At 50.3% G+C, this 22051-nt stretch overlaps 2 protein-coding genes and 1 long non-coding RNA gene across 8 annotated transcripts in view; 1 reads left to right on the top strand and 2 right to left on the bottom strand.

Annotated features, from left to right (window-relative positions):
• Window positions 1–3364, top strand: part of LOC123390690 — a 4624-nt gene extending 1260 nt beyond the window's left edge. Inside the window, exons 2-3 of the long non-coding RNA XR_006605233.1 lie at window positions 82–2404; window positions 3228–3364. This is a non-coding gene — a long non-coding RNA (uncharacterized LOC123390690). The remainder of the gene's footprint in view (window positions 1–81; window positions 2405–3227) is intronic.
• The window catches only part of ORAI2 (ORAI calcium release-activated calcium modulator 2), a 17949-nt gene extending 11987 nt beyond the window's left edge, over window positions 1–5962 (bottom strand). Inside the window, exon 1 of one of the 4 annotated variants that reach the window (XM_013061006.2) lies at window positions 5834–5962. The gene's annotated coding sequence lies outside the window, so the exon portion shown is untranslated. Of the gene's footprint in view, window positions 1–584; window positions 634–1673; window positions 1813–5833 lie in introns of those variants that run through there. The other 3 variants (XM_004761604.3, XM_045074994.1, XM_013061005.2) reach the window with 3 other exon arrangements.
• Window positions 5882–22051, bottom strand: part of PRKRIP1 (PRKR interacting protein 1) — a 26125-nt gene continuing 9955 nt past the window's right edge. Inside the window, exons 6-7 of one of the 3 annotated variants that reach the window (XR_006605232.1) lie at window positions 7002–7183; window positions 5882–6021 (exon numbers count right to left, since the gene is read on the bottom strand). Coding sequence is in view for 2 of the 3 variants with exons in the window: in XM_013061007.2 (XP_012916461.1) it covers window positions 7080–7183 (104 nt within the window). In the remaining variant the exon portion in view is untranslated. Of the gene's footprint in view, window positions 7184–18991; window positions 19103–22051 lie in introns of all 3 variants that reach the window. The other 2 variants (XM_013061008.2, XM_013061007.2) reach the window with 2 other exon arrangements.

Here is a 22051-nt window from a genome sequence, read left to right on the forward strand (position 1 = left end):
CACTTTGTAAACGAGAATCATTGCATCACAGATGACCCTTCTTTCCACGACAGAATCACTGGCTCTAATTTTCACCCTTAGAGTCTGACTTCCAGCGAGTGGTGCCTCCAGCCCCAAGCGCGCTCACCCAGCGTGTCCAGACAGAAGCAAGATCTAAGTCATCATCGCCAGTGGTTTTCGGAGCCAGTTTCCCAACCACACACAGAAAATGGCTTTCTCCCCCATAGAAGATTAAGGAAGGTGCCAGCACGGTGCCGAACGGAGAGGAGCAGTTAGAATGCCAAGAATTGGAGCGCCCGTCAAGTACACAACGACACAGAGGAGGGTCAGGGCAAGGCCCATGGGAGCGCCACCCAGCTGCCATGTCCAGGCACAGTCTGGGCTGTGATTTCCTGAGGAGTTTGGCCACGGCAAGTCGCTTCTTCTCCTTGGGCCTCAGCTTGGAAAAGATCCAATTCTCCAAGGCACATCCCAAGGGTCGATCATGTTCTGATTTTCCCACCAATGCACACCCTCTCATTCCAGGAAGACCACGGCCCCTGCTTTCCTTCTCCCTGGGTCTTCTCATCTGGCTGGCTGCTCACCTGCTCGGGACGATGTAGCCAGCCTCCTGATAGTTCTGTCCCCTTGGCCACTGACTCCTGTGGCTAGTCCTTGTCACTGCCCTTTAGATCTTACATTTGCACCTCCCACTTCCTGAACCTTTCTCACCCAGCTGCCAGCCAGTTCCACCTTCCCTCCTAGCCTGTGCTGAGCCCGGCGCCTCCCACCCCCGCCTCCCCTCCCATTCAGCCTGACCCCTTCCGACCTCCCCTACCACTGCCCCTCCCCTACTTCATGCCACACTTCTCAAGAGAGCAGTCATCACCACTTCCTTCCCGGCCCTCAACAGCCCACTGCCACTGTGAAACTAACTCCAGGACAGATTTCCGCCGTGCCTTCCTCCCATCTAGAAACAACTCTCCTTGCTCCGGTGCCCGCACCTTTTTTTTTAACCTGTGCAGCCTCCCCCTCTGCCGTCTGTCCCCTAGATGTGGGGGTTTCCCCCACTTCCCTCCCAATGGGTCCCACCCACTCCCCTTGTTTCAAGGAGGCTGTTGACTCCAAATGGTCACCTCCAGCCTGGATCTCCCTCGTCCTGGCAGGGCATGTCCCAGGACACCCCCCCACACACTCACAGCTGAATTCCTTATCTTTCCTCACCTGCTTGCTCTACCTCCTGGGTCCCCAGTCTCAAGGCGTTCCACCAGCCACCCAGCTGGTGACGTTACAGATCTGCTGTCATTCCTGATTCCTCTCACCCCCATCCTGTGAACTCTCCCGTTTCTCCCTGGTCCCACAGGTCCCACGCTAATTCAGGCCCTCGTCACCTCTGTTCTGCATTCCTGCAAGACCTTTCCACCTGTCCCCTTCCCATCTAATCTCCACACTCTGAAGCGGAAGAATTCCCATCTCTCCAGCCCCCCTCCAGCCCTTCAGGTTTCCCTGCGGCCTTGGATCAACTTCAATCCCCCTAACCTAGTGACTCGGGCTGTGACAGGGCATCTGCTACTAATCCGGACTCAGCTTGCTTTCTTAAAACTGCTGTGAGCCACCCAGTTCAGCTCAGCCCTGCCCACATCCCGGAGGCCTGGGTCACATGCCATCCTGTGCTACGGGGCCACCACACTGACCTTTCTCTTGTCTGTGTCTCGTATCAGATCTGGAGCTCCTTCAAGCCAAGGCCTGTGTCTTGCTCACCATCATCCCCAGTGCTGGGCCAAGTACACTTACGGATCTTTGAGATGAAGCTTTTGGTCCTATTCAACATTTGCTATATTCTGTGGAATAAGAAAACTGAAAAGTGCCTCAGGACCTGTGCCATGGTGTTTTCTTTACAGAAATATATTAAAATACGGTAACAGTAGCTCACTTTAGTCAAGCATGGGCCAAAAGGTAGACATAAATGAGCTTGCACAGGGGAGAAGGCGCACCCGGTTCCAGCGCCGTTGCCCAAGGAAACCGAGCCCTCCCCGCCCCCCTCCCAGGCAGCCTGGAGATGGACTGAATTATATTCCTATTTCCGAAAGTCAACAAAAGATCACTCCTCTAACTCAAATGAATAATTGGCTTTTTCCAAAAAGCTCCATGTCGCAAACAGGAAAGGGAACTTGAACTAGTTACAGTCCTCGACCAGTTCCAAGCCAGTTTCTGAAGATACAGGGACACCTGCGGCAGCAGCTGCCGGGGGGCGCGTCTGAAATGCCTGAGCAGCGGACAGTCGGCCTCCCGGACCCGGCCCGGCAGTCTGGAGGTCTGAGGCGGGCTCTGCGGCGGCCTGGGGCATCACATCCGCAGCTCTGGCACAACACGCTGACCGTGCGCTCCTGTTCAGGCTCTTCCTGCCACAGGGGCTGTTGTTCAGGTACAAACAACTTCCCTGCCTAATTTCAGGCCCTGAGACTTGCTCAGTCACCCCGGACATCACTGAGTACCTGTGATGTCCAAGGCCCTGTGCTGGCACTAGAGGTAAAGCAAAGCACAGGACAGGCAGGTCCCCACTCTGGTGGCGCTCAGAGTTGACCGGGGGATGTGAGGGACGCTGGTGTGGCAGGAGGCTGAACAGCGGACAAGGGATGGGTACAAGGAGACAGAACAGGCTGGGTGGGAGGCCGAGGCCAGTGCATGGGCGGGAAGAGGCAGAGCAGGGGTGAGGGGAGTGGGACACAGACCCAGGCTGAGGCAGAGGCTCCAAAGGGAAGCCGAAGCCACAACTCGGAAGACAGTCGTGAGGGCGGTATTTAAAGCCGTGGCGGGTCAGACTAAGATCTCCTGGGGCCTGAGTGTTGACCATAAAAGGCAGTGCACTAGGTCACCCTAACATTTAGAATTTGAGCAGAGAAGCAAGCCAGGGAAAGGCAGAAGGCAGTGCTGTCCGCGATGCTAAGGGTTTGGGCTTCCTGTACGATACAGATGCCCCCAGGGCTGGATGCGGCAACACTGGAGGCTCCCTGGGATGATGGGAGTGGTGGAAGCAAAGGCAGACTTCTCTGGAAGTTGGTTGAGAAGGGAGGAGGAGGTACATGAGGTGGTGGTTTACAGGAGAGCCTGGGGCGGCAACCCTGCTCTGGTATTGCTGCTGGGGGGTGGGGGCGTGCACCAGGCAGTGCACATGGGGGCAAGCTGGACAGGATGAAGCGGTGGGGCATGAAGCCTCAGCCTGAACCTCTGCTTTCTCTCTGCTCTAGGAGATGGGTACTCGCTGCGGGGGACAGGGCCGGGAAAGGACACGTGAAAACACATGATGGTGGAAGATAAACGCAGTAGAGAAGACGGAAGGATAGGTGGGGAGTGCTGGTTCCCTCCCATGTGACTTCTCGGGTCCTACATTCAGAGTGGGACTGAGGAGTCCAGCTCCGATCCCCCCGGTGAGACCAAGTACTGTGCGCACAGGGAATACAGCAGTGACGTCCAGTCCGTGCTCCAGGAAACGCCGCTCTCCGCAAGGCCAGGCTGGCTTGTGCACGCTCCCTCACGCTCCAAACACACGCACAGTTGGTTCTCATGATTCATGGTAGTTATGATGTTCCAGAAAGTCACTGCAAATGCTGGGTGCAGATTAGTGAATACTGAACCACTGCTGCCTGGGGAAACGGGGGTGTTTTTGTGATACACACACCCCCGTCACATCAACCAATCGTCACATAACTGTGTTTTATGTGTGTTTTTGTTTATAAACACTTTCATTGGGGGTGCCTGGCTGAATCCGGCGGGGAAGCATATGACTTTTTTTTTAAGTTATTTTATTTTATGGGGGGAGGGGCAGAGAGAAAATCTCAAGGAGGCTCTGTGCCAGGGGCTCGGTCCCACGACCCTGAGATCTGACCTCACCCGAAATCCAGAGTTGGAAGCTTAACCGACGGACTGAGTCACCCAGGTGCCCTGAGCATGCAACTCTTGATCCAGGGCTTGTGAGTGCAACCCCTACGTTGGGTGTAGAGATTACTTTAAAAAAATCTTAAGAAATAAAAATTGTAAGGGGGCACCTGGGTGGCTCAGTGGGTTAAGCCGCTGCCTTCGGCTCAGGTCATGATCTCAGGGTCCTGGGATCGAGTCCCACATCGGGCTCTCTGCTCAGCAGAGAGCCTGCTTCCCTCTCTCTCTCTGCCTACCTCTCCATCTACTTGTGATCTCTCTCTGTCAAATAAATTTAAAAAAATCTTAAAAAAAAAAAAGAAATAAAAATTTTAAAAATGAAAACACTTGCATGAACATGTATTGATTCGCTAATGACGAACTCACAGCCAACGGCACCGTAACTCATGCTTGAACAGAGCTCATCTAAGGCACATCGGCCTTCTTGTTTAGGACACTAGACAGTACTTCGAGGACTATGCTTTGGGGCCATTTTAAAAGGTAAAATCATCCAGGAAAAGCAAAAAATGCAAAAAAACTGCCATTAAATAGACACGTGTGAGCCAAACAGGAAGGCAGAGCACTGCCTTGTTTGAACTCAGCTGCAAACCCTGCGTGGGGCCACTTGAATTCGTCACCACTCTGCACGTCTGCCTGTGACTGCAAAAGCACGAGTCCTCATCCTGGCATCACAAGTAAGCGTTAGTGAATGGGTGAATTCACAAACACAGACCTTGTGAATAAGGTGCAACTAGATTTAAAACTAGCATATACGTTATTACACGCGCACACGCACCGGGAGCTGACGAAGGAGCGGCCTTCAGCCTACAGCTCTGGCACCAAGAGAGCTGCACCGGCCTCCCTCCCCAGCAGGTCCGGGCCCCACATGGTTCTCCCCAGAGCAGCACAGCACTATGGTGCAGGGGCTGGACGGTGGCATTCTGCTGGGGTTCAAAGGCCAGCTCTGCCACTTACTTGCTGGGTGATCCGTTCAAGCTTCCAGATCTCTCTGTATTTATAAATCTCGTCTGGTAAACCTGTAAGGGACATCTAGCTGAAGGACGCAGTATTCTAATGCAAGTAACTCTGGCTGGCATAGGGCTGTCCTGTGAAGTGCTCAATGGAAACGCAGGGCGCGAGGAAGTAAATGAAGCGAATCAGAATTCTTATACGCAAGGCTTCCTGAGACAGCCAAGTTAGGCACACCTTTGTGGATCGAGTCCCCGGTGCCCACCACCTCCCCAAGCCGATCAGTGAGGGCATTACTGAACGATTCTCTCCTCATCAAGGCTTTTCTCGGTGGGGGTGTGGGGAGTCTCTCCGTATCTCCTACTCCCTTCTCCATGATGACACCTGTTGTTTTTTCTCAAACGATACCCTGAAGGCCGTCATTTACCTGGTACTGACACCCCCTTAAAAACTGCCAGAAATTACCACACATTTCCTACCTAAACATCCTCTTCCAAAACCCAGGAAAGGTGCAGAACATAACCCTCCAGCCGACGTCCTGCTGTTTGCTCTGGCATTCGCCCCCCACCCCCTACATTAATAAGCTCTGGGCCAGACGCACCAGAGGCGGCGTCAGAACTGGATACCCAGGGGGGCACGTGGGTGGCTCAGAGGGTGAAGAGTCTATGACTCGGGTCACAATCTCGGGCCCTGGGATCAGGCCCCACATTGGCACCTGTGCTCAGCAGGGAGTCTGCTTGTCCCCTCCCTCTGCCATCCGTGTTCTCTAATAAAATCTTCCAAAAAAAGCCCTGGAATACCTAGGTCTTCAGGCTCCAAGCTCCAGCACCGTGGACAGCCTCCAGGGCGAGAGAACACCCACGAGATGCAGGCTGGAGATTCAAGCAAGAGTTGTGACACACATCTTGCGCGGAGATAAGGAAACCAACAGTACCAAGATAGAAGAACAAAAAATAAACACAAAACTAACCAGCCGGTCCCTGGCGGCGAGAGAAACACAGGTTCCAGAACGTACAGCCACGGGGCATGCTAATTTATTAGTGCTGATTTTCCATTTCAGCTCCCTGGGAAAGAAAAATTCCTGTGGCTTGAATTGCTTAAAGGACAGAAGTGCTCACAGATGTCGCCTGGCTGAGGGTGGGGCCAGGAAAATCCATACTGCAAAAATGAAAAAACAAGTGAAATGCTTCTTGGTTTCCCTTCGCTCAAAACCACTATTTCCTTACTTCTCTCACACTCAATAAAAGGCACAAAATGTACTTAGAAACTTGGAACACGAGATAAATAACCCCCAAAGTGAGCAAAGGCTCTAAACCGAATCATCTCTGTCCCTCCTGCTGGCCTGAGGCTGCCCCTGCTCACCTCACACTTTGTTCAACTCCCCTTACCACAGGCCGAAAATGCAGCTTTCGGCCCATTCACTCCCTCCCTTCGGGTTGGGCTGGGACTCCCCATTCTCTGCTCTGCCCCAGGCCAGCTTGGATGCTCTACCTGCTTGTTTTTCTAGTCTTTAACTGGGTTTCTCAAAGGCTCTCTTCCCACACCAAGTTGCCCTTCTACGGCTCGGCCCCTGGCTGAGCCCCCACATTTCCCTTTGCCCGACTCTGGGGCTCCCCAGTTCACGCCTGGGGACTGGGGAGTGCTGGGCAGCAGCACGTGTCATGGGGTACAGTCTGCCCCTCAGCTGGAGGAAGTGGGGGTCCTGCACTGTGCAGCGCGGGCTGCCGCAGAGCCAGAGCCATTTCCTTCACCAAGCCCGGGAACAGGCCGCCCTGTCACATCGCTTCCCAGCCGTCCCTGCGGCTTTGGAACAACATTAGACAGGTCTGAACAAAACCTGATGTTTCTGTTCTTTACTAAATAAACGTTTCTGTCACAGAAACGAGTCCAAACTCATCACTGTCCCAACAGGAGAAGAGGCACCAGGGGCAGAAGGTGATACGTGTTCCCCATCAGCCGGAACGTGAATGAACTCTGCTCGGCGGTGCCCCAAGGGTCCAGGACACCGGCCTCTCTGTCCCACAGGCACGGAGGCCTGCCAACAGGCGGGGCTGTCCACAGTCAGCATGGCTCCCCGCTTGCTTCTCTCCAGCAAGGCGCTAGGAGGAGAGCTGAGCTGAAACTGAGCCTCCTTTCGCCTTGGGTTGTGTGGAGGCTTTTCGGAGGCTCGGCCGCAGAGCGGGCCAGGCTCCAGACAGCCACTACGGCAAACACGGTCATCGCCCCGTGATGAAGCTGGGCTGCTCCTCCTCCTCCTCCTCCTCTGTTCCAGATGCTTCCTCAGAGCTACTGGATGGCTGCTCCTGAGACTGACTGGATCCTGTAATCACACGACATCGGATTAGAGACCAACAGACCCAGAGAACCAAGGGATGCTTTAAAATGGAGGAACACGAAGGAGAAATTATGAACTACAGTTTGCCCTTGAACAGTGCAGAGGTCAGGGGCACCCATCCCCCATGCAGCCAAAAATCCACACATAATTTTTTTTTTTTTTTTTAAAGCATGCTCTATGCCCAGCATGGCTTGACTCATGATCCTGAGATCAAGACCTGAGCTGAAATCAAGTCAGATGCTTAACCGGCTGAGTACCTTGGTGCCCCGTCATGTATAACTCCTGTCGCCCCCCCCAAACGGAACTACAAACCGTCTGTTGACCAGAAGCCTTACCCGTGACATAAACAGACCACTAGCACATTCTGTATGTGACATGTACTGCGTACTGCATTCCTACAGTAAAGCAGACTTTAAGAAAAGTAAGCCAGATATAAGAAAATGTTAAGAAAATCAGGAAAATAGGGGCGCCTGGGTGGCTCAGTGGGTTAAGCCGCTGCCTTTGGCTCAGGTCATGATCTCAGGGTCCTGGGATCGAGTCCCGCATCAGGCTCTCTGCTCAGCAGGGAGCCTGCTTCCTCCTCTCTCTCTCTGCCTGCCTCTCTGCCTACTTGTGATCTCTCTCTGTCAAATAAATAAATAAAATCTTTAAAAAAAAAAAAAAAAAAAAGAAAATCAGGAAAATACATTTACAGTGCTGTACTGTAAAAAAAAAATCCACATATATGCGGACCCACACAGTTCACACCCGTGTTGTTCAAGGGTCAGCTGTAGTTGTTCCCACACAGCGTGAGGAGCCAGAGGAGGGGCTCACGTCATCAGTCTCACATGCCACGTCTCCGATGTAAGGGTGGGTCCCAGAACCGGTCTGCCGCCGCTGGCAGCTGGAGCCCATCTTTGTGAGGAAGGTCCGGAAGCATCCGTAAAGAGAGCCCAACACCCCATCAACTGGGCCTCACTGCTTTTTATTTTACTTTTTAAAAGATATTTATTTATTTATTTATTCGACAGAGAGAGAGAGAAAGAGGGGAAACATAAGCAGGGGGAGTGGGAGAGGGAGAAGCAGGCCTCCCTGCTTGGGCATGGAGCCCGATGCGGGGCTGGATCCCAGGACTCTGGGATCAGAACCTGAGCTGAAGGCAGACACTTAATGACTCAGCCATCCAGGCACCCCTTATTTTTTTCTAAAGATTTTATTTAGTGGGGCGCCTGGGTGGCTCAGTGGGTTAAAGCCTCTGCCTTCGGCTCAGGTCATGATCTCAGGGTCCCGGAATGGAGCCCCACGTCAGGCTCTCTGCTCAGCGGGGAGCCTGCTTCCTCCTCTCTCTCTCTGCCTACTTGTGATCTGTCAAATAAATAAATAAAAATCTTAAAAAAAAAGAAAAGATTTTATTTATTGGGGTGCCTGGGTGGCTCAATGGGGTAAAGCCTCTGCCTTTGGCTCAGGTCATGATCCCGGGGTACTGAGATCGAGCCCCGCATCAGGCTCTCTGCTCGGCAGTGATCCTGCTTCCTTCCCCCCACAGCCTGCCTCTCTGCCTACTTGTGATCTCTGTCAAATAAATAAATAAATAAATAATTTATTTATTTGACACAGAGAGAAAGATCACAAGTAGGCAGAAAAGCAGGCGGGGGCGGGGGGAAGCAGGCTCCCCGACGTGGGGCTCAATGTGGGGCTTGATCCCAGGACCCTGGATCATGACCTGAGCCTAAGGCAGAGGTTTTAACCCACTGAGCCACCCAGGCAGCCCCCTCACTGCTCTTTAGAGGTCGCTCCCCCCTCCGACCCATGTGTGTCACTGTCACCATGGCAGGGCCATGTCCCCAGCCACCACTTTAACACTTAACATTAGGCGAACAACGCTCCCGCCCAAGTCGCAAGCTCTCACAACGGGACTTAAAAACTATGTAGCAGAGGGATCTGCCCACAACAAATATGCCAGCTTCCCGGCTCTTCCCACAGACCCAGAAACCTCCTCTGTCGACACTCCACGTGCATCTCTGAATTCCAATGTTTCCCCGGCATGACTGTTGGTGCCCACGGCGCAGCTGAGCTGGCCAGAAACCAAGCAGCGAGACAACTTGTTCCCGGCTCCTCCTCCCCCTCCTCCTCCCCTCTCCTTGGGAGCGGGGGCAGTGGGCGAGAGCTGGAACAGGAGAGCCAGAGCCCACAGAGGCAGTCCTGTCCTCCAGCCCCCTGCGGGCACCGCGGGCTCCCCAGGCCCACCAACAGGCCTCCTCCCTGCAGATAAGCAGGAACTCGCTCGAGGACCCCCTAGAGCCCCCAGGGACCCAGAGTTGTGCTACTGCTGTCATCAAAGGGCTGGCCAGACAGCTACAGGGCGGAAGGCCCGGGGTGCCCCGGGCACAGCGCGGTCTACAGTTCACCCTCAGGCCCCAGGCTGGGCCATGGGAGAGCACTCCTGGCAGAGGCTGGAACCATCTCTCAGACTCGGTTTCACTGCTTTAGGATATTCCTCCTTCTCCGCAACCTCATGCCGAAAGGAATGAGAAGTTTCAAAAGTACAGTGAGCACGTTTTATTCTCTAAGGTTTATTTCTTTATTTGAGGGGCGGGTAGAGAGAGAATCTCAAGCAGACTCTGCACTGAGTGGGGAGCCCAAAGTGGGGCTCAACCCCACAGCCCTGAGATCATGACCAGAACCAAAACCAAGAGTCCGACATTCAACCAACTGATCCAGCCAGGCACCCCAAGCATGTTTTAATAACTAATATTTGTAAAAAAAAAAAACTCTTATGTGGGGGCACCTGAGTGGCTCAGATGGTTAAGCACCTGTCTTCAGCTCAGACCATGATCCAAGTCCTGGGATCGAGCCCTGCATCAGGCTCCCACCTCAGCAGGGCGTCTGCTTCTCCCTCTCCTTCTGCCTCTCCCCCTGCTTGTGCTCTCTCTCAAATGAATAAATAAAATCTTAAAACGTAATGAAACAAAACCCTAAAAAACCTCTTAGGTGCTAGGCACATGCTAAGTCTTTCCATACACCACCCTGTTTCATTCTAACGGGCATCTATGAGATGGGGCCGCCTGGCCGGCTCAGTCCGTGGAGTGCGCGACTCAATCTCAGGTTGGTGAGTTCGAGCCCCACGCTGGGCGTGGAGATTACTTAAAAAGAGAAGTCTAAGAGACAAGCACCACTACTCCGGATCCACTTCACAGATGAGGAATGGAGCTCGCAGAGGTTATGGAACTGGTTACTCAAGGTCTCAAACCACTAGGAAGCAGGACTCGGACCTGGATGGTCTGGGCCTCCACCCAACGGTGCCTGCAGAAGTGCACGAGGAAACAGAGGCAAAAGGGAAACCCGGCGGAGATGGGGGTGAGGCGGACACACTGAATGGATGAGCAAAGTGGGGTCCGTGCACACAGCAGAGGATCACTCAGCGTTAAAAAGAAGGGCGTTCTGACTCCTGCCACAACATGGATGAACCTTGAGGACATTCTGTGCAGTGAAACAAGGCCCCACAGAGTCAGGTGCCTATGATTCCAGTGCACAGACACAGAGAGTAACCTGGTGGTTGCTAGGCTGGCGGGGCGGGGGCGGGGGGAGTTCATGTCTAAGTAGGTACAGTTTCCATTTCACAGGATGAAGAGTTCTGGGGAAGGATGGTGGTGCCGGCTGCACAACAGGGCGAACGCACTTAACGCCACTGAGCTGTCACTTAAAAATGGTTAAGATGGAAAAATGTTCCGTGTATTTTTACAATACAAAAAGAAAAAAAAAAAAAGAGAGAGAGAACAGGAAAAGAGAAACTGTGCATACCATGGAAAAAAATGGGAGTGAAAAACTAGGGATGCATCAAAAACCTGGCTCTGAGCCCCCAGACGCCAGGCCAGTACCCCCAGCTCCCAGAGCGTGGCAGGCACAGGAAAGAATGCTGTTTCTATGGCACGTGGTACGACTGGCCCACGGCCTCCGGCCTCAGTCTCCACCCCACAGGCCCAGGGGAACACAGTCCTTGACACTTGTAACCCATTCCCTGTACACCAGCGGGGGGCTTGCTCTAGAACTTGGGGCTCCAAGGTGGAAACTGTTGATGATTTTGCTTTGTTGCATAACTTACTTATACTCTGCCTCAAGGTTCTCTAAGAACCACCAACCCCTCCTAACAGTAAACACAACCGATCCGTTATGTGTCGGAAACATGTTGTCGGGGCCTGGAAACATCACCTTCAAGGAGAGGCCTAGGAATCTGGTGCACACTCAAGTCCTTTGGTAATTCGACTAAGTTATTTCACTTGCTCCTTCTTTCAACATAATAAACAAAAAATAAAGTGTTTATTACTACTAGGTTTAATATCTAGGACACAAGAGTGAAAAAGAAGCCGCCCCAAATTAAAACAACAGCGGGACAGCACAACACAGCCCAGAATGGCTACAACTGAACACAGGGGCGCTGCCACGTGCTGGGGAGGACGTGGAGGCCAGCAGCCCCCGTACTGCGCTGGGAGGGCGGGACGGTCCGGCTGCTCTGGAAGCCAGTCTGCCAGTTTCTTACACAGCGAAACGCACTCTTATCACAGGAACCAGCCATCACCCTCCCAGGCACACACTCAGCGGACCTGAGAACACCCGCACGACAGACATGACACAGATGTCTGCAGCAGCTTTCTCCCTAAATCACCTGAAACAGGATGCAACCCCAATGTCCTTCGAAAGGTGACTGGAGAAACCAGCCATGACCTAGCCGTGGGCTGGAAGGCCGTTCCACGATAAAAAGGACGGAGCTACGAGGCCAGGCAAAAGCACGGCTGGATCTTATGTGCATATTTCCAAGTGGAGGAAGCCAGCCGAAAAGGCCGCATGTTCTAGGACTCCAACTACATGGCATTATGGAAAACAGTGAACAGACGGGCGGCCGCCAGGGACTGTGGTGGGAGGAGGCTGGAGGTGGAGCACGGGATTCTTTTTATTTTTTTTTTTTTAAGGCAGTGAGACGATTCCCCAGGACACTGTCATAGTGGATACAGGACGCCATGCATTTGTCAAAACTCACGGAACTTCACAGCACGAAGAATAAACCTAATGTATGCAAATTTGCGAAGTTCTTGAGGATCCCAGGATGGATGCAGAAAGTGACACGTGAATCCAACCCTGTACCCAACGGATGAAACAACTTCTGTGAAGGGGGTGGGAGAAAAGTGCTGCCCTAAGGAATTCTGGCAATAGCGGTGTCTGTATGACCAAAGTCAAAGGAACTGTCCAGAACACTGGACTCTAGCTGAGAAAACGGTTTCGCAGAGGGAAACAGGTTAACAACTCTGAAGGCACCACCCACAGGTCCTGGAACTGGACAATGGGACAAGTGAGCGGTGGAGGGCAGAGGCCAGGCTCCACCGGAGTGGCAGGTTACGGGCAAACAAGCTGGAATGAGGCTGGAGGCTCACGCTGGAAGGCTGGAATGATCCATGTGGTCATGGATCGGAGCTGGAGGCATCAGGATAAGCTCAGGTTTATCTGAGTTTATGTTATGTCTAGAAATATCCAGAAATACGTGTAAACACACTGGTTAGTACGTGCGCATGTTTCCTTGTTCTATCAGTTAAACAAACACCACCACCCAGCGGCAAAGAACATGCCTAACCCCCAGATCTTGGTTTCTAAAACCATTCCCCAAAAAAGTGAACCAAACCTCCTTGGAGAAATGGCTGGTCCTAGGTCTGGAGCAGGAAATATGTAAAGGGGCCACAGAAGCCAAAGGAAAGAAGCCCGCATGACCAGAGCTGGAACACGCGAGGCGACAAGAGAAGTAAGGGGGTGCTGCATTCGACCTAAAGTATAAAGTCAGCATCCGCAAGGCCGTACTGAAATACACAAGCAGGGGAGACGAGGAGAATCTGTGCAGAAGAATTTCAAATCATCCATGTGGTTACTACACCTTCACAGAGAGGAGGCGCTGAGACTCCTCAGCTGATATGCAGTGTGGGCGGCAGGCAGTCACTTCTTTCCAGAAAGTACAGTGTGGGAAAGGGGAGAAGCAGAGTGAATTTACAGTAGACAATCCTGGCAGGCGTTGCTTCTCTGCCAGGCGATCAAGGTCAACGCATCCACAGTGCAAGTCATCTCAGCGGTATACAGTCTTGATATAATGGGATTAAGAACCGGACTTTATCTGTGTGGCCTTCCTCCCCAAAATAAAATAACTCCAGGCTAATCAGGAGGAAAATATCAGAAAAAATCCAGTTGAGGGACATTCTACAGGACATCCAATCCTCCAAACTCTCAAAGGCATCAAAAACAAGTCTAAGAAACTGTCAGAGCTAACAGAAGCCTAAGGGTACGTGGTGATTAAAGGTAATGTGATATCCTCGATGGGATTCTGAAGCCAGAAAAAGGCATTAGGTACAAACTAAGGAGATCTGAATAAAGTAGAGACTTTGGCTAATGTATCTATCAATACTGCTCATTAATTGTCATAAAATGGTTAACTTCAGATGTTAATAAAAGGGAAAGCTGGATATGGAAATCCTTGGGATCATACTATCTCTGGACTTCTCCTGTAAATCCAAAACTATTCTAAAATATTTTTATTAAAAACAAACAAACAAACAAACAAAAGACACTGCCCTACACTCATAGAACTGGATTTTACAGTCAAATTGTGTTGGGAAGAATTTCCTCTACCCTTCAAGGTCCTTCTAGCTGGACTAAGAATCAAACTGACGTGAGACCGTAATGGGAGAAAATCAAATCTAGTTTTTTTATGTATGGGGAATGTGAACAGACTCAAAATTCCAAAAACAGGCAACAGGAAGGCTTAAGCGACATCCTGAGCACAGGAGAGGGGTAGGAGTCTGAGGATACAAAGAGGCAGAAGACCATTAGCAGGAAGGTAACAGGAGATGTTTGGAAAACAAAGTGTGCCCTCTTGTGTAGATAATTTCTTAGGTAAAGAAGAATCTCTGTTAATAGCTCTCTTCCTGGTACAGCAGGCAGCTGAGGGGGAGGTAAAGAGCTTTTCCTGAATCTGCTGGGTTTTGACTGCTTCTAACTCGTGAAAATTAGTAACAGGAAACCTTACCAACCGGAGTTGAGGGGGGTTGCGCCGTGCCCTCACCATCAGCTGCAGACCCAACAACAAGAGAGGAACTCATCTTTTCTGTGGATGCTGCTCTACTGTCCCGGCTGGAGAAAGAAATGCCTTCCACGTACGCCCCTGCCCCAAAAGCTTAGCCAATGAGAAGCCACCATACTTTGAATTCCAAGTTTACTCTCCTGAACTTTTAGTTTGTAACAGCCTTCCCAACTTACTCCTTTTCTCCTCAAAAGCATTTCCTCAGGGCGCCTGGATGGCTCAGTTGATTAAGCCTCTGCCTTCAGCTCAGGTCACGATCCTGCAGACCTGGGATTGAGCCTCACGCGGGGTTCACTGCTCAGCAGGGAGTCTGCTTCTCCCTCTCCTGCCTGCCCCGTGCCCCTGCTCATGCTTGCTCTTTCTCTCTCACACTCTAATAAATAAATAAATAAATACAATCTTAAAAAAAAAAAAAAAAAAAAGCACTCCCTCTCCTTTGTTCTCTAGACTTGCCTGCGCTTTGGGAACAGCTTGTTTGTGCCCAACTGCAATTCTTTTATTCCTGAATAACGCCCTTTTTACTGGTCAAGTAACTGGTAATTCTTATGTTTAAGGTTAACAAACTCAAAGAAAATGTTCATGCCCACGTGGCCCATCTTGGGGCAGCCTGCCCTTGGCTCCTTCAAGAGATAACCACATTAGGTGACTTAGCAGACTGTCTAAACCACGTTAAGTGCACAGCCCTCTGGGAGCAAGGGGGAGGGAAAGGCTAGATGGTTCGGTAACGGAGGGAGGGTAGGAAAGGCTTTAAGGAGAGAGAGAACATGGCAAGAGGAAGGTGCAGGATGACCTGAAGCTCTTCAGGCAGAAGGGGAGCCAAGCAGCAGGGAAAAGGACGGAGCACAGAGCCCGGAGCATGTGAAACAAGGGGGGAGAACAGAGGTGTGGGGCGCCTGGGGGGCTCAGTGGGTTAAAGCCTCTGCCTTCGGCTCGGGTCATGATCTCAGGGTCCTGGGATCGAGCCCCGCATCGGGTTCTCTGCTCAGCAGGGAGCCTGCTTCCCCCTCTCTGTCTGCCTGCCTCTCTGCCTGCTTGTGATCTCTGTCAAATGAATAAATAAAATCTTAAAAAAAAAAAAAAAAGAACAGAGGTGTACACCAGCGGGAGCAGAGAACCAGGAATGCAGGAGCTGCCGACTGGATTCCAAGCAGGGTCACCCTGTGGGTAAGCGCACCGGACGGTGGAGACCCATTACCTGGGTTCCAATTGTGCCCCGTCACTCCCTCCCTCTAACCCTGTTCAGTGCCTACAATGCCCCAACTGTAAAACGAGGTAACACCACTGCCTGCCTGTGTCTCAGGGCAAATGGGAGGATAATATTCGCAAAGCACTTACAGCTGGGATACGTAATAAATATTCAATAAGCGTCAGCTATTGTTATTATATAATTTTTAAAAAAATTTTTTAAAAAAGATTTTATTTGTGTATCTGACAGAGAGATCACAAGTAGGCAGAGAGGCAGGCAGAGAGAGAGGGGGAAGCAGGCTCCCTGCTGAGCAGAGAGCCCTATGCGGGCCTGGATCCCAAGACCCTGAGATCATGACCTGAGCTGAAGGCAGAGGCTTAACCCACTGAGCCACCCAGGCGCCCCTATGTAATTTTTTTTTAAATAAACTCTACCCCTAACATAGGTCTTGAACTCACGACCCTGAGATAAGAGTCTCATGTTCCATCAACTGCGCCAGCCAGGTGCCCCTATTATTATACAAAATTAATAAAGAAAGTAAAAAATGGAGTCCTTTGCCCCTACCCCCAACAGCAAACCGACTTAATTAGACTTAATTACTTTCAATCTATCCCAGGAATGTGACCTTTTAACAACTGAACGGAAATTTCCTGATCAACACTAGAGAGGTCATATGCATGACTAAAAACCCTGCCACTAACTTCTGGCCCCACCCTCCTTCCAATAAAAACCTTCCCCGTTTTTCGACCTCCGGGGGGCATCTCTCTACTTGCTAGATGGGAAGCTGACTCATGAATTGCGTAATAAAACCAATTAGATCCTTAGATTTACTTGGATGAATTCTGTTTTTTGACAATAAGCAAAAGAACAAAGGACCGTCTAATCTCTGTTTTAACCAGAGCTTTGGGGACTGCACACAGGGGGGAGAAGTGGGGGCTGGGAAGAGAGTGGAGGCTGCCACCCTGGTCCGGCCAGATCTGGATCTGGATCTTTGTGCGGTTTTTACTAATCCCCAGTGAGACCATGACTGCTTTTGAAGTCACATTCCTATCCACATGGAGGAGTAATTTTGAAAAGCCAGTGCTGGCAAGGATACAGCAGAAGTGGAGACTGGTGCACGCTGTTGATGGCAGTAATAATTGGTATGACTCCTCGGCAAAGAAATGTACTTCAAGAGTCGTTAAATCTTTTTATACTCTGTGATCTAGTAATCTCCACTGCTGGAAATTTGTCTTACGGAAATAAACCATAAAGGGGTACATAATATTCACTACAAAGTGTCTTCTAAAGACAAAAATGAATCAATCTAATGTTTAACAAAAGGCAAAGAGGTGTGTCGCAGCGGGACAACGGCTGGATGTCATCAGTCACTCAACAAATTGTGAAGAGCCAGAAATGCTTACAGAATTAAATATGCAAAGCGGACAACTATTCACACACTACGCAAATGACGTGCACGTGCAGGGAGAGGGGACTGATGAGGATAATATATGAGCTGTTTCCATTACTGTTACACTATTGTTTACAATATATTTTAAAATCTAGGAATCTGAGATTTTATTCCTATATTTTAGGAATACCAGGTAAATGTCACTGAATGTAACTGAAACTCATTTATTTACTTTTTAAAGTTTACTTGTTCTTGTAATCTCTACAACATGGGGCTTGAACTCATGATCCTGAGATCAATCAAGAGTCACATGCTGGGGCACCTGGGTGGCTCAGAGGGTTAAAGGCGCTGCCTTCGGCTCAGGTCATGATCTCAGGGTCCTGGGATCGAGCCCCACATTGGGCTCTCTGCTCAGCAGGGAGCCTGCTTCCCCCTTTTTTGCCTGCCTCTCTGCCTACTTGTGATCTCTCTCTCTCTCTCTGTGTCAAATAAATAAATAAAATCTTAAAAAAAAAAAAGTCACATGCTCTTCTGAGTCATCCAGGTACTCCAAAACGGATATTAACTTAAAAAAGAAAGAAAGAAAGAAAGAAAGGATTAAGAAAAAATCCTTCCTTGTACTATGGAATTATAAGAATATGGAAAATATTTATGAGGCAATGCTATGTGATAAAATCAGAACAACTATAAATACAGTATTTACCTAAAGAGGCTTATGTGACATATATTTAAAAACTGAATTTAAAAAAGTCATTCAAAATGTCAAAATGACTTTAGTAAGGATTACAGATAACCTAAATTTTTTACTTTATTCTTCTATACACTCCAAAAACTTCTAAAATGTTCATATATTATCTTTATTCTCTCCCTCTTTTTTTTGACATCTTATTTATTTATTTGACAAAGATCACAATTAGACAGAGAGGCAGGCAGAGAGAGAGGAGGAAGCAGGCTCCCTGCTGTGCAGAGAGCCCAATATGGGGCTCGATCCCAGGACCCTGAGATCATGACCTGAGCTGAAGGCAGAGGCTTTGGCTGAGCCATCCAGGCACCCCTCCCTCTCCCTCTCTCTCTCCTTTTTTAAAAGATTGCATTTATTTATTTGATAGAGGGAGAGGGAGCACAAGCAGGGGGAGAGGAGGGAGCACACTCCCTGCTGAACAGGGAGCCTGACACGAGGCTTCATCTCAGGCCCTTGGGCTCATGATCTGAGCCAAAGACAGCCGCTGAACTGACGAAGCCACCCAGGCACCCCTATTAGCTTTATTCTCAAAAGGCACAAAGCATACGGAGTTTTCCAACATAGCAAATCTAAGAATTTGGGCACTGAAACAACGGTTCAATCTAAAACATACTCAGTACCTTCTGAACACCAGATATCAGTTGAGAGAGAAGTCCTAATCGGGGCAATTTTGTCGCCTCCCCGCCTTCAGCCCTCCCCCGATGAACACTTGGCAAAGTCTGGAAGACATCTGTGACTGTCAGTAAGCAGGGGGCGGTGGGCACTACTGCCATCTAGTGGGCAGAGTTAGCAGTGACCAGGACTCAGCCCCTCACAACAAAGAATTCTTCGACCCAAAATGCTGACACAGCTGAGCCTGACAAACTGCTCTAGACGTACCTTGTCATGAATCACCGGAGGCCGCCCTAGGTTTTTCTGGTGGGCCGGCCTGTTAGGATTAAGTAACGCTGGTTTGGGGAGTTCAAGGTTTCAAAATAATCCACATTGGCTTAACGCCGTCCCGTGGGGTCATTCGGACTGGTCGTCCCCACCGAAATTACTGGACCAGTGTGGACAACAAACGGGGACAGTTTCCAACAACAGAACAGAACGCCTAGCCTGCTGCCTGCCCCTCACCGCTTTCTAGAAGGGCTTAAAAAGCTGCAGTGATCTTCCGCCCAAGTTCCTCAAGAACCCAGTGGTGCCCTGAAGCCACCTTGTGGCCCAACCCAGTACCACCACACTCAGTTTCTCTTCATGTCAACCAGACAGCAAGAAAACCCATCTTCTCTTTCACAAAGCGAAAACTGAGGAAGGAGACAGAGAAGGCACACACGGCCTTCCCGACCTGCATGCTCTCTCCTGCTCGCTGGCACAAGCCCTACCCGGCCGCGTCACTGTACCGTTTAGTCCGGACAGGCGCTAACTTCACGATGAAGCGTAAGGGCAGGGCCCACGTCCTACAACAGCGATTTTCCAATTTGCTGGATGGCAGCCCACGGCCAACACAGAAACTGAAAGAAAATTTCACAGATCCCTTTATCCAGAGGAGTGACGCACTCGGACGATTTCTAGCCTGCTCTATTCGCATTGGGAAAAACGACAAAACGACAGCTGCCACCTGGGAACCGACTGCAGGACTCGGCGAGCAAAGATCACAACCTCGGTGTGACAAAACACCGTGTTACAAGGTGCGACTCCACCTGGGCACAAACGTCGTCTTTCTGACAGAACCGAAGCTTGAGACGTGGGGGGGGTGGGGTGTGGGGGCAGTGAGAGGCCTGAGGCCGCCATCAACAAGCTGGAGGCTCTGGATGTGAGCTCCCTGGGACCACCAGAGCCCGCTCTGTGAGCTCAGATCCGCTTTGCAGCCTTGGGCAAACTGAAGAAAGGTTCCAGAAAATGGCAGGGTCCATGCACCTAAAGTGTAAAAGAGGTTAGAGGAGGAGGTGGCCCCAGCTCTGTGCCAGTGCCACTGGTCTCCTCTGATCACAGAACTGATGACGAAAAAGTTAAAATGTGACCCCTAAAGACCCAATACAGGTTCATTAAGTACAAATTCAGAGCAAACTAACCTCAGTTTCCTGTTACGGAAGAGTTTTTACACGCACTGCTGAGGGAACCCCCCCCGCCCCGAAATGTGGTGTGTATCTCAATTACAGCAAGATGTTTGGCAAAGTTGTCAAACTGTAGACTTTTAGATCTAGAAAGTGCTTATCAGTTATAAGCTAAAAAAAAAGAAATCTACTTAAATAAGAGAAGCCAGATGCTTGAGGTCAGGGTAAGCCAGAGGGAGAGCTAAGCCTAGAACTTATGTCTACTATACTCACTCCACACCTCAAATTACCTCTGAATTTCTTATGACACGTCTGGGAGTAAGGGAACAAGAGGGAGTCTGGCTGATTCTTAGCTGGAGAATTAACTCCACCCTAAAAGTCTTAGTGAACGGGTCCCTGCCAGCCAACACAGAGCTCTCCCGGGGACGCTGGAGGGCTGAGGCCCTGGCCCAGGCCCAGTCTGGCTCAACATTTTCACTAATGACCAAGGAGTTATGTTTATCAACTCTGCCCATGACATCCCCAGAAAGTCATGGTAACATGCTGAATTTCAGAATCAGAATTCAAAAGGATTTTGGAACCTGAATCAGCACCAGGCTGAAATGCAAAAGAGCTACAGTACCGTGTTTAGATTCTAAATAAAGACAGAAACGGAGGGTTCTAGGTAAGACAGAGCAAGCATATCTGACTCCTTCTCTCCACTGAATATCGCTATAGGATGTGGACAGAATGATGGACTCTCTTTTTTTTTTTTCTTAAGATTTTATTTACTTATTTGACAGACAGAGATCACAAGTAGGCAGAGAAGCAGGCAGAGAGAGAGAGAGGGAAGCAGGCTCCCCGCTGAGCAGAGAGTCTGATGCGGGGCTTGATCCCAGGACCCTGAGATCATGACCTGAGCTGAAGGCAGAGGCTTAACCCACTGAGCCACCCAGAGGCCCCGAATGATGGGCTCTTGAGAAGCAAGCAGATTAGGGGAAAAGACCAGTCCAGTATACAAAGTGCCACGGGAACAGCTCTGAATTCCTGAGGACTCTTCTCAGTACCCCCAGCCTGGGGTCGGGGCGATCCGACATGCACACCCGGAGCCCAGGCACTGCGGGAACTTCACAAGAAACCCTCTGATTCTGGTCTGAGGAGAAAGAAAGGGATCCCCGACGTTGAGAGGAAGGGAAATGCGTGGGTCTCCTTTTCTCCATTCACTCAGACCCTAGCGCTCAGGCAATCCCGCCTGAGTCGCCGTGGCAACAGCACCTGTGGTGGCAATGGGGGCTTGCGGGCACAAACACTTCAGAAGAGGGGAGCCTTTCTTTCTGATCAGAGGAGCTGTGGTCCTAAGATGGCCAGGGAAGCCCTGCTGCTTTTCTTCGCTGTCCTCCCACTGCTCGGCCCTGGAGGCAGGTGCAGCTGAAGGCAGCATGTGCCAGCCTGGGACTAAAGCCCCAGTTTTCCGGCTGGGGGTCTGAGAAAGGGAGTCCCAGGAAACCAGAAAGTACAGCAGAGCTCACGGAGAAAAAGGAGGTTAGAAAAGGCACCGTAAGTCATTTCTGAACTCCCGGGCTCAGCCTAACAGCACAAGCTTAGATGTGGCCAGAATCATACCAAACAGTTCAAGAACCGAACTCAAAAGAACTAAGCCCTGCCTGGCCACTGGGTAGCGCATGCAGGACACACCTGGAGAGCAGGTGGAAACTTGGAAAACCGAACTGACCATGGAACCACAACTACAGGAGGCTAGGGAGAACCTGTGTTCTGGAACCCAGCCAGGCTGACTACCTACTAAAACAAATACCACCAAGACCACAAAGCCTCATGATATAATATTCAAAATGCCCAGGGGATGGCCTGGGAGGGTCAAGTCAGTTAAGCGCCTGACTCTTGATTTCAGCTTAGGTCATGATCTCAGGGTTCTGGGATCAGGCCAGAACTGCTCAGTGGGGATTCTGCCTGTCCCCTTCCCTCTGACCCCCAGTCCAGTTTATGCAATGTTGCTCTCTCTCCAATAAATAAAACATTAAAAAATAAAAGTCAAAATTATAGAGCTTTCTGGGGAAAAAAAAAAAGAGTAACTGAGATAAAAAATTCACTATGTAGGATCAACAGCAGAATAGAAATGGCAGAGGAAAGAGATAGTTTGAAGTCAGATCGACAGGAATCACCCAACAGTTAGAAGAGAAACAAAAGACTGAAAAAAAAACCCTTCCAAATTTGACAAGAGACACATGTCTAGATTCTAGTAGCTCCATGAATCAAACAGGATAAACCCAAGGAAATCCACACATAGATACATCATAATCAAACTGCTGACATCTAAAGACAGAAATCTTTTTTTTTTTTAAAAGATTTTATTTATTTATTTGACAGACAGAGATCACAAGTAGGCAGAGAGGCAGGCAGAGAGAGAGA

This window comes from Mustela putorius, unplaced genomic scaffold, assembly GCF_011764305.1.
Source record: "Mustela putorius furo isolate JIRA1106 unplaced genomic scaffold, ASM1176430v1.1 tig00000139_pilon_pilon_pilon, whole genome shotgun sequence".
Taxonomy (NCBI): Eukaryota; Metazoa; Chordata; class Mammalia; order Carnivora; family Mustelidae; genus Mustela; species Mustela putorius.